This window comes from Pelobates fuscus, chromosome 3 (genome assembly GCF_036172605.1).
Source record: "Pelobates fuscus isolate aPelFus1 chromosome 3, aPelFus1.pri, whole genome shotgun sequence".
Lineage (NCBI taxonomy): Eukaryota > Metazoa > Chordata > Amphibia > Anura > Pelobatidae > Pelobates > Pelobates fuscus.
The window spans coordinates 301,989,144-302,001,598 of NC_086319.1; the positions used below are offsets into that span (position 1 = coordinate 301,989,144).

The following is a 12,455-nucleotide window of genomic DNA, read 5'->3' on the forward strand; positions in this document are numbered from 1 at the left end:
CTATGTTGTGGAGGACAGAGTTTTGCTTTCCACGCGGAATATTCGCCTCCGGGTGCCTTCTATGAAATTGGCTCCCCGCTTCATTGGTCCTTATTATACATAAGGTTAATCCCGTTTCTTATGCCTTGGGTCTGCCTAAGAATCTGCTCATACCTAATGTATTTCACACCTCGTTGTTGAAGCCTTACGTGCGCAACCGCTATACCCGGCATGCTCCTCCTCCTCCTCCTGTCTCTGTGGAGGGTCCTGAGGAATTTGAAGTGTCTGCTGTTCTTGACTCTCGTTTCCTTAGGGGTCGGCTTCAGTACTTGGTACATTGGAAGGGTTATGGGCCTGAGGAGCGCAGTTGGATTTCTGCTGATGCTGTTCATGCTCCCCGCCTTGTGCGTTCTTTCCATTCACGTTTTCCTGCCCGACCTAGTCCTGCCCGCCCGGAGGGCGTGTCCTCAGGGGGGGGGGTACTGTAGCGTGACTCACCTTTCCCAGGGGCCGGCCGCGGTCCTCTCTTCAAGCCGCGTGCGGTCCTGCGGCTGCTCGAGCCGCGCGCGGCTCATCCGACGCTTCAGACAGGAAGGCGGGCAGTGACCGCGAGATGCGGTCACATGTCCCGCCTGAATCTAAGAGCGCGCCGCGAGTCTCGGGCGCGCTCTTAAAGAGACAGTGGGAGCCTAAATTGCCAAAAGGCTCCCATTGGCCCCTGTCATCCCACACACCCCATACACTTACCTTTTGGGGGTGTGGAAGTGACAGGAGCCAATCACATTCTTTTTGAACCTATTTATACTTACCCTTTTCCCTTAGTTCCTTGCCCTATCGTGATTTCTGCTACAGTTCCCTTTAGCGCTTGTTGTGTTCAGTTGTGTTCCTCCGTACTTGACCTTGGCTTTGTATTCTGACTTCGTTTTCGCTTTATCCTTGTCTGTTCTGTTTGCCGGCTTGCTGTTTCCTGTGTACCAGACCCCGGCTTGTCCTCGTTTACGCTGTCTCTTTGTGCCCTTGACCTCGGATTGTTCCTGACTCTGTACTTCTCCTATATACGTCGAGTCCGGCCATTCTAAGGTCCGGTAGACGTATCTCTCCTCTGTTCTGCCTTCTGTTTAGCTGGATCCTGCGTGTAGGGGTATATTCTCGTTACAGGTCCATGGATACCAGGTCAATGCACACTGCTCCGGTCTCCCGTGTAGGTCAGCTGTCAGGGACTCCATTGTGTGTATGTCTTCTACCGTCGCTACCCACTGCCTCAGGGTGGGCGCAGTTGGCTGTTTCCCCATCCTAGGGATGAGGGATTTGGCGGCGTTGAGGAGGGGCAATTCCAGGGATTTTTTGTATGCTTTTAGTGGGCTACGGGTGTGATGCAAGAGCATCGGTAAGGGTGCCAGGGGAATGTCGGAGCCTGTGATGTTGTTGATCTCCCTTCTAATTTGTTCCCAGTAGGGGGCGATTACTGGGCATGACCACCACAAGTGGATGTAGGTGCCAGGGTGTGTACCGCAGCGCCAGCATACGTCTGATGTGGCGCAGTGCATGCGGTGCAGTGTGTCTGGCGTTCTATACCAGCGTGTGAGCACTTTATAGTTCAGTTCCTGAAATTTTGAGCTAATGGAGCATTTGTGCGTGAGGGTGAAAATCTTGTCCCAGTCTTGTGTAGTGAGTATCACTCCCGCATCTCTTTCCCAGTGGTCTTTAAACCTAAGCTCGACATCCCTAGTCGTCCGGGCCATGAGATAGTGTGTGAGATACCCCTGGTGATGTGTGTGCGGTGTACGCACAGGGTCTCGAAGTCGGTTAGAGGTCTGTGTATGTGCCCCCGTCCCGGCAAGGAGGAGTAGTATGATTTAATTTGGCAATACCTGAACTGTTCTAGAAATGAGGGTGTTCTGTCGGGGCAAAGCTCTCCGAGCGTTTTGAGACCGTTGGTACTGAGCCACTGGTGTAGATATGGCCAGTCCGACGGCTGAAGTCCGGCTAGGTCCCCGCGCGTCAGCGTATCTGCCAAGTCCGGGTTATGTGTGAGCGGGGTTAGGGGGCCGGGTGCGGTGGTGAGTTGGAGACGGTATCGGGTAGCCGTCCAAACCCTCAGGGTTGCGTCTATGAAGGGATTCTTAGTTTGTAAGTCTGCGTGTGTGGCCGTGTGTAACCATAATTTGGAGGGTATACACCCCTCCGACTGTTCTAATTCTAGAGTGACCCATTGTTTAGTGGGATGTTGTGTGTGCCAGTCTATGAGTCTGTGTAGGTGTGCCGCTCGGTAATAGGTCTCTATGGAGGGCAGGCCAGTTCCCCCCACGCGGTTTTGGTAGTTCCAGTGTTGTTCTTTTGATGCGCGTAGGGTGTGAATTCCAGACAAATTTGCGGATGGCGGTCGTCAGGGAGCGAAAAAACGCTCTGGGGACCGCGATCGGCACCGTCTGGAATAGGTAAAGCAATCTGGGCAGTAGGTTCATTTTGACTGCATTAATGCGTCCAAACCAAGAGATATACTGTGGGGCCCATTTTCTCATATCTGCCTGTATCGATTGCAGCAGCGGGTGGTAGTTTTGATGGTACAATTGGGTCAAGTCTTTAGGTAGCCAGATGCCCAGATATTTCAATTTGGCGGGGCACAACTTAAAGCGGAATTGGGTGTGCAGCGTCGAGGGTGGGTCCTGTGGGGCAGGCAGGTGGAGGGCCTCCGATTTATCTGTGTTGAGCTTAAGGTTAGATAGAAGGCCAAACCTGTGGAATGCGGCCAGAAGATTAGGGAGTGAGACCCGCGGCAGGGTGAGAAAAAACATGTCGTCCGTGTACGCGGCCACCCGGTATTCTCGATGACCGACAGTGAGCCCCGTGATACCCCCATCCCGTCTGACCGCCCCCAGGAAGGGTTCCAGGGAGAGGGCAAACAGGAGGGGGGACAGTGGACACCCCTGACGGGTTCCATTTCAAATGGAGAAGGGGGCGGACAATGCTCCATTCACCCGTATCCGAGCCGTCGGGCTCGTGTACAGGGAGAGGACCCAAGCTCGCATGTGTGGACCGAATCCCATATGTGTGAGCGTTTCCTCTAAGTACACCCAGTCTACGCGGTCAAATGCCTTCTCTGCATCCGTCGAGAGCAAGAGTAGCTCCCGACGTTGCGACCGGGCTACTTGCAGAATGTTGAGGGCTTTGATGGTATTATCTCGTCCCTCCCTCCCGGGGATAAACCCCACCTGATCCGAGTGTACTAGGTGCGGCAGGTGTTTCGCAATTCGGAGGGCCAGGGTCTTGGCGAACAGTTTGAGATCGGCATTGAGCAGGGATATGGGGTGGTAACTAGCGCAGAGCGTTGGGTCTTTGCCTTCTTTGGGGATTACCGTAACAATGGCCGCTAGAGTGTCGGTGGGAAACCGCTCCCCGTTATGCAGTGTGCTAAGACCCTGTAGGAGGTTTGGCAAAAGGATATCACGGAACATCCGCAGGTATGCCAGCGGGAGGCCATCTGGGCCGGGTGCTCTGTGGGCTTTGGAGACTTTTAATGCCGCTGCTAATTCGTCTATCGTGAGGGGTCGTTCTAAGTCCTCTACCATCTCGGGGGTCAGTTGTCGTACTATGTGTTGGTCCAAGTACTCGGCTATTCGGTTGCGGCGTTGGGCCTGTGCGGCGCCCGGTGCAGGCTGAGGGATGTTATACAAGTCAGTGTAAAAGTCCACAAAGGCACGTTGGATACCATCAGGTAAGCTGATTCCGGTTCCGTCTCTCGTTTTGAGTGTGTGTATGTGGTTCGACCTACGTCTGTCCCGGAGTTGTCGGGCTAAGAGCCTGTCGCTTTTATTAGAGTACTCAAAGAAGTGTCGGGCCGACTTCCTCAGAGTGCGCAAGAGTCCCTTAGCTAAAATGTCCCGTCTCCGCCTCCTAAGCTCCGTCAGTTGGTGGAACTCATCGTCCCTCAGGTTTTGTTTGTGTGCCTGTTCTAAGGTGGCAATTTGTGCGTGTAGGTTTGTCAATTGTTGTGCGAGCTCCTTTTTGCGCTGCGAGCATATTTTAATGTAGTGGCCCCTAATGACGCATTTATGTGCCTCCCAGACGGTGAGGGGGGGGTGTCCGGTATATTATTGGTGTCGAAGTATTGGGTCAGGACTTGCCTGGCTAGCTCCCTATCCGCCAGGTCAAGCAGTAGGGTTTCATTCAACTTCCATTGCCGTTCCGCGGGTTTATGTAGGGGGGACTGGATGCGTACAGAAACAGGGGCGTGGTCAGAGTCCGTTATAAGCCCTATGTGGGCTCGCTGGAGCAGTGGCAGGGCCTCCTGCGCCATTAGGATATAGTTAATTCGGCTGTAGCGCTGATGGACAGCCGAATAGAAGGTGTAGTCTCTGGTGTCCGGGTGCGCCACCCTCCAGCAGTCAGCCAAGCCACAGCGGGCCAGCGCCCTCCCTGTTGAGCGTATGCAGTGGCCTGGTATCGAGGTTTCACCTCTGGATGTATCTAACCTAGCGTCCAGGGGCATGTTGAGATCCCCCGCCACTATCAGGAGGCCGTCCCTGAATTTGTTTAGTGAGGCAAGTGTTTTAGCTAGGAAGACGTGTTGGCGTCTGTTAGGTGTGTACAAGCAGGCAAAAGTTCATGTGGTCTGTGCGATTGTTCCCTTAATAAAGATGTACCTACCCCCTGGGTCTGTCTTCTGCTCTAAGCAGACAAATGGGACCGTGCTGGAGAGTAGGATTGCTACCCCAGCCTTTTTCCCGTCTGGGTGATTGGCATAAAATCCTGTGGGGTATCGGGCATTTCTAACAGTCGGAGCGTCCGCGCCACGGAAGTGGGTTTCCTGTAGAAACGCCACAGAGGCACGTTCAGTCCACAGTGTGCGGAGTAGTTGGGACCTCTTTTCTGGGATATTGAGGCCTCGCACATTGTTGGACCATAGGGTCAGTGGCGTCGGCCTATAGTTGGAACCCATCGCTGGCAGTGTGTAGTGTGAGGTGTGTGTGCAGGTGGATGTGCGTAGATAATAGGGGGAGGGAAGGAGGGGTAGGGTTAGTCCGAAGTCCAGGAAGGGGGACAGTCTATCCGAGAATAGGGCAACTTTGACTCGTCTCGGGTTTTGTCGCCTACCGGTGTCAGGTCCCTAAGGGGAGAGTCACCTCAGTGGCCTTCGAGTATATGTACAAGTGAGTCCGTTACGTGGGGTATGTGGTCCCTCTGGTCTGGGTCATCTGTAAATATCGTGGCGAGCTCTTCCCTTGGCTCCCAGCTCACCAGTAGCGTCGGGCGGTAATTCTGTCCGAGCATGCATCCGACCACGGGAACCCCACCCACACCAGTAGTCCCCCCCCCTCCGCCGCCCATGGGCGAGCTACCAAGAGGACAAGGGCCCCCGAGTCTACGTCAGTGTGCTACTATGTCTAAACATTCCGTACATTGCCTAAGCAAACATTAACAAACATTAAAACCATATAACATGTACAGTAAACAATTGTGGAGCGCGGGTCCCCAACCCCACCACCCCTGTGTGCTCCCCGTATCCCCACGCCAGCGACACCCCCCCATCACTGAGACTCCCATAGCAGTCCAGAAGGTGCATGAGTCCGGGTTATCAAAAAGGCCCAACCGGCTAAATCTTTGGTATTAAATCTTCTCGGCGGGCCGCCAAAAAAAAAAAAAGAAACAACAAAAAACTTTTGCTTGGTGGTAGACCCCCGGATCCCACCCTCACTCCACCCCCCACCCAAAGTTAGCTAGTGATCCCGGGCCGTGGCTGCTGAGCTAGTCTTAGCGTGGCATGTTCAGGCATGCCTTGTTTGCCTCGCGGCTAATACGCCCTTGCCGCGGCTTCTGTCGGACCAGTGGAGGGTTGTGTCCGTGCAAGGCGTCCAACTCCCACAGGTGCTTCCATGGGTTGGTGGCCAGGCCACCGGAGTCGTCTTGTGGTTTCGTCCTGCAGTGGCTGGGAGGTCACCGACGTGGGGGCAGGACAGCGGTCGGGGCAGCAGGGAGGGTGATTAGTGGCCTGTAGAGTAGGGCTCCATTATTCTTCGTGGCTGTCCGGGCCGCCCCGCCGAAACCCGCTGCCTGTGAGGCCCGTGCCCGGCCTGTCGTTAGCGGACCGTGGATGCTGTGGTTGTCGCTCCAGGACCCAGTTGGGGACTGCCACTGCGGGTAGGCCCGTGGCTCGTAAGAAGCGCGGTACGTCCGCGGGCCAGCGGATGATGTGCCAGGTAGTGCCAACCTTCGCCTGCAGGCTGAAGGGGAAGCCCCATTTGTAGGGGATCCTCCGTTCTCTGAGGATGGCAGTTAGCGGGCGTAGCGCCCTCCTGGCCTCCAGCGTGAGCGCGGAGAGGTCTTCATAGAGCGATACCTGTCCGTCCCTGAAAGCGATGTGCTGTTGATTTCGCGCCGCTCTCATGATGTCGTCTTTTAAGGCGTAGGAGAGCAGGCAGCAGATTACATCTCTCGGTGGTCCCTCAGTGGACATAGGTCTCAGCGCTCTGTGGGCTCGTTCGATGCCATACTCTGCCGGGGCTCTGTCCCCCAGAATATGGGTGAACAGGTCAGTTAGGAGAGCGGGTAGTGTTTCGTCTGCGTTTTCGGGTAGGCCCCTTATGCGGATATTATTTCTCCGCCCGCGGTTGTCCAGATCTTCAAGCTGTCTCCTCAGGTCTAGGAGGACATTGCCCTGTCTGGAAGTGGCTGTGTCTGTGGCTTGTTGGTGCTGTACAGTCTGGGCTCTGTCTGCTTCCAGGGCCTCAACCTGGTGTTCAAGGGCTGTCAGGTCTCTCCTCACCTCCATCACTTCCTCCCTGATTGCAGTCCTGATTTCAGCCAGCATGTCGGCCTTGTCCGCCCTGGACAGCATATTAGCAGTGATCTGGGCCACATCTGCAGCGATTTGGGTTAGGCATTCCCCTCTGGGCGAGCCCTGCGTCTGGCTGTCTGAGCTGCAGGCTCCTGGGGATTCCGGCGCCATTTTGGCTGCGGCCGGCGCGGACCGCATGTCTCGCGGCGTGTAGACATAGCCGTCCATGGGGCCCGAGGTGCGACCCGGGGAGGCGGCTTGTGAGGGACCCGGCGTGTGGGGTCTCCGGGATTTACCCATCTCGGCTCGGTAAGTGCTCGTTGATGGGTGCAAGTGTGAGCTGGGGCCGCGGAGCAGGCTCGAGATGCGACCTACTCCATTCCCGTTCAGGCCGCGCCAACTTTTGGCAGTTTCTTATTACCATTTGTTGTATGGTATGTTTTGTTGTGTGCAATAGTAATTGGCAACTGTAGTGACTGCCATTTTAGTGATTCTCCCATTGTTTTCTTTACCAGAAAGACGCTGCTGAAGAAATAATTTGGATCTTGAACCTTTTGAATTGCTCCCTTGAGGAAAAAGGCTTTGCAGTTCGTTGTGGATAAGTTGGTTGTGAAGGTGGTTGGTGTGAAGCAGAGGCAGAACCTCTGCCTGCTTTGGGGTTGTATGGAAATCGATGGAATATCCCTGCACTGCGTGAAGGATCCAAGGATCCTCTGATAGCTGTTAATTTCTGCAGAAAAAGAGTAAGTGTTCCTGCAGTAAACTCATGTGAACTGTGGTGAAGCCTGCATATTTTTTACAGATTACTGGTGCAGGACGTTATACTATTTCTTCAAATGACGATATCACTCCCTTGGCTCTCCTCTACCTCCCTCCTATATATTCCATCAGATAGCTCCCTCTTCTTGACTGGTAGCAGTGTTTTATCAAAGCAAGAACAGCCGCAATTCCTCTAGTGGGCCCTAGCCCATATCAGCTGGAACCCCAGCACAGTATAATTTCCACCTTCCCCCCAGTCAGGTTTACCACCCGTTTTACCTCCTTTTACAGACACCAAAGAGTGTGCTATTTGGAGGGGAGGTAGAAAGGAACATTACCAACATTTGCTACCTGAGATCCATGGGTGCCCCCATTTCCAAGACCACAAGAGCACTAGTTCAAAGACTGGCACTTAACCACAACCAGTCTGGAACTCCGCCCTGGGTCAAGATGTGACCAAAGCCCTGTCAAAACATCATTCAATAATACTTCGAGCTTGGCACCTCCGATATGGCTAATATGTGGACAGTACACCTGGGAAATTTAGACCTGTCTGGGGATGTGTATTGCCTCGTTTGCTTGTGTTTTTGAAGTTATTGTACAGTTGTGAAACAACCAGCCCTGGGGCACCCTGACTGCAAGCCACTCGGTGCTGTCAGCATGCCGACCGCAGAATACCCAGTGCTACCCCTAGAACTTAAGGCTAGAACTTTAGCCGATGATGGTCCAAACTTTAATCCAGTGTTATTTCTACTACACTCCATGATTGGGCACTCCAGCATGGGCTATCTGGGGATATATGATGTGTGGGAATTCTTTACTACTAAGTTGTTATTTGAGGTATATTTTGTGTCAGGCTTCTCTGTGCCTGGTAGATAATTAATTAAGTGGTCGATGTCGCAGTCCTCTCCCAGACACAGAGGCGCCGGGGCAGGATCACCTTTACCTTTGCAAGAGACCCTGTGCTGGGGGTCTGTGTTTATAAACTTGCATTGTTTCCAATGCACTGTGTATCGTCTGATGTTTAGATATCTTTGCTGAATTTTCCCTCAACCTGGAAGTAGAGCTGCTTACAGTGTTTATAGCCCAATATCCCCAGTCGGGATAGCGGAGCTCCACTACATGGATTTACCGGATTAGAATTAGGAACGGCAATGGGAGCTACATACCCGCTGAAAGTCAAATTGAGGTTGGAACTGGTATTGTGCAGAGTTATCCTGGTAGAACCCAAGGGCTTTGGTAGGATCTGATGTGCAAAATCAGCTGGTGACACGGACCCGTCTGCCACAACGGGTCCCCATCAATCATCCCCTGTGAATGGGGGCAGAGTTTTTAGAACCTAAATCTTGATCCGGTAAACAGTGCCACTTCAAAAAGAAGTGATCATGGTGGTTGGAAAAACCTTTTTATCTTTTTGGTGAAGTAGTGTAGCTGGTAAATAATATGATGCAGAAACGAAGCAATATAAATATGTTCATATGTCTACAACATGCATTATAAGCAAATATGTTTACCTGGCCATTGGAGTGGAACTTAAAAACCTCCATTTATATAAATATGCACAAAGATTTGGAATATGATACAGGTAACTTTTTTTTTCTTTGGTTTTTAATGAAAAAAAATGTACAGTTGCAAGAAAAAGTATATGAACCCTTTGGAATGATATGGATTTCTGCACAAATTGGTCATAAAATGTGATCTGATCATCATCTAAGTCACAACAATAGACAATTACAGTCTGCTTAAACTAATAACACACAAAGAATGAAATGTTGTCATGTTTTTATTGAACACACCGTGTAAACATTCACAGTGCAGGTGGAAAAAGTATGTGAACCCCTAGACTAATTATATCTCCAAGAGCTAACTGGAGTGAGATGTCAGCCAACTGGAGTCCAATCAATGAGATGAGATTGGAGGTGTTGGTTACAGCTGCCCTGCCTATAAAAAACACACACCAGTTCTGGGTTTGCTTTTCACAAGAAGCATTGCCTGATGTGAATGATGCCTCGCACAAAAGAGCTCTCTACGATTAAGAATTGTTGACTTGCATAGAGCTGGAAAGGGTTATAAAAGTATCTCCAAAAGCCTTGCTGTTTATCAGCTGTTTATCAGTAAGACAAATTGTCTATAAATGGAGAAAGTTCAGCACTGCTGATACTCTCCCTAGGAGTGGCCATCCTGTAAAGATGACTGCAAGAGCACAGCGCAGACTGCTCAATGAGGTGAAGAAGAATCCTAGAGTGTCAGCTAAAGACTTACAAAAGTCACTGGCAAATGCTAACATCCCTGTTAGCGAATCTACAATACGTAAAACACTAAACAAGAATGGATTTAATGGGAGGATACCACAGAGGAAGCCACTGCTGTCCAAACAAAACATTGCTGCACGTTAACAGTTTGCACAAGAGCACCTGGATGTTCCACAGCAGTACTGGCAAAATATTCTGTGGACAGATGAAACCAAAGTTGAGTTGTTTGGAAGAAACACACAACACTATGTGTGGCGAAAAAGAGGCACGGCACACCAACATCAAAACCTCATCCCAACTGTGAAGTATGGTGGTGGAGGCATCATGGTTTGGGGCTGCTTTGCTGCGTCAGGGCCTGGACGGATTGCTATCATCGAAGGAAAAATGAATTCCCAAGTTTATCAAGACATTTTGCAGGAGAACTTAAGGCCATCTGTCTACCAGCTGAAGCTCAACAGAAGATGGGTGTTGCAACAGAACAATGACCCAAAGCATAGAAGTAAATCCACAACAGAATGGCTTTAACAGAAGAAAATACGCCTTCTGAAGTGGCCCAGTCAGAGTCCTGACCTCAACCCGATTGAGATGCTGTGGCATGACCTCAAGAAAGCGATTCACACCAGACATCCCAAGAATATTGCTGAACTGAAACAGTTCTGTAAAGAGGAATGGTCAAGAATTACTCCTGACAGTTGTGCACGTCTGATCTGCAACTACAGGAAACGTTTGGTTGAAGTTATTGCTGCCAAAGGAGGTTCAACCAGTTATTAAATCCAAGAGTTCACATACTTTTTTCCACCTGCACTGTGAATGTTTACATGGTGTGTTCAATAAAAACATGGCAACATTTCATTCTTTGTGTGTTATTAGTTTAATCAGACTGTGATTGTCTATTGTTGTGACTTAGATGATGATCAGATCACATTTTATGACCAATTTGTGCAGAAATCCATATCATTCCAAAGGGTTCACATACTTTTTCTTGCAACTGTATTGGAGCTGATGTGTACTATGGTCATTGCTGCCGCCCAGGAGTAGTGGGAGTTTGAGCGCAGGGCTTATTTTTTTTGTGTATTTGTATTCACTTTTGTATCACACAGCTATGTTACAGTGCTGCCGCCCACCCCATGTTTTCCCTATTAAGGGTTAAAAAGTATGTAGGGGTTTAAAAAAAATACCCCTCTGTCTCATTACAGATTTTCTTTTGCCTTAAGCTGAAGCAAGCAAGGTGAATTGTTAGTGTTTTTTCCTTGACGTGGCAGGTGGGCCTACATTTAATGGCCATTGGAGTTTCTAAAAAAAACTCAATTTTTATAATGTTGATGTTTACCTGTATGTTTGAAGATCTAGCTATATTTCTCTATAAAATGCATAAGGTTTCCTTACATTAAACTTTTTAAAGAAAGTGACACACGCATTTTAGTTGTTAAATTCGTTGAATAATGGAAATAAAACCCTGTTAACAGTTTTATATTCCATAAATATGTATATATATATATATATATATATTTTTTTTTTTTTTACTTATTCATAGAAAAACATGGTATACAGTCTACTTTATCAGAACATTAAATACTCATTATATGAGAAATGTACACACTGGAAGATGTAAGAACATAACAATACAAAAAAAATACAATTAAGATAAAAAAACTGGAATTTATAAAAGCACCTGCTTCATTATGAACCGTCCAAAAGAACATATGTCAGAGCTAAATCTAAAAATATCAAAATAAGAATATTTTTTAAACTGTAAATATCAATTGCCCAACTATTTTCTAAATATTTGAAGTCCGATTTTCTCCAAATAATAATTTTACATAAAAAAAAAAAATCTGTCTTCAGTCAGTAAAGATGGCATAGGGAGGAAATAAGGACTCTAAAAGATTCAGAACCTGAATAATACAATTCTTGATATCAAGTGCCCATATATAAATGTATCACTGAATTCATTGAGATTTATTTCTAGCGAGGGTAATTCTGAATAGCATATCTAATGAAAGAGGAAAACTGTGTTTATAAAACTCAAATTTAGGTGGAGGTCAGTTTGTCGACTTGCGTTGTTTCATTAAATGAAAATTTTAAAATAAAATTGAAAAAATAAAAATACAGTCTTGCCAGTCTTTTCAGCCATTTGAGCTATCATTGTGAGAATATTGATTGTTTTACAATGTCCTGGTTCATTCTTTTACTCCAGTTTCACTTCTCAGGGGTTCTTCTGAGCCAGTTTAATGGTGACTGTTTTAACCTCTGTATATTCTGACAGAGCATACTCTCCCCTGTAAACAAAAAAAATAGTATTTAAGTGTTGAGTTAATGGGAGCAATAAACATCATGTCAATAACCTGTGAAACAACTTATACGCCCAAAGGGAATTTTACTATAAAGACGTTGATAACCTATAAAATGGGTAATGCATTTCTTCTACACACAATTGGATTCGTACAACAACCATGGCGGCCATTTTCCTAGCCTAGAATTTTAAATTAAAGAAGGATTTACACTTCAGAATTAATTCTGTCTACACGTCGATGCTCAGTATAGGGTTCCACATTTTTATTTTTTTAATGAGCAGCACACTCAGCTACTGAACAACTAATTTATATTTGAGCACAAATCTTTAAAATTCTTTGAAGAGGAAGTTCAAACCCAGGGTACATTCGAACAATGTTAGCTCAAGTGTACAAAAT

At 48.5% G+C, this 12,455-nt stretch overlaps 1 protein-coding gene across 1 annotated transcript in view; it reads right to left on the reverse strand.

Moving 5' to 3' along the window:
- Window positions 1-11,854: 11,854 nt before the first annotated feature.
- The window catches only part of ALDH1A3 (aldehyde dehydrogenase 1 family member A3), a 35,100-nt gene continuing 34,499 nt past the window's right edge, over window positions 11,855-12,455 (reverse strand). Inside the window, exon 13 of the mRNA XM_063448823.1 lies at window positions 11,855-12,044. Within this exon, the coding sequence (XP_063304893.1) occupies window positions 11,972-12,044 (73 nt within the window). The 3' untranslated portion in view covers window positions 11,855-11,971. The remainder of the gene's footprint in view (window positions 12,045-12,455) is intronic.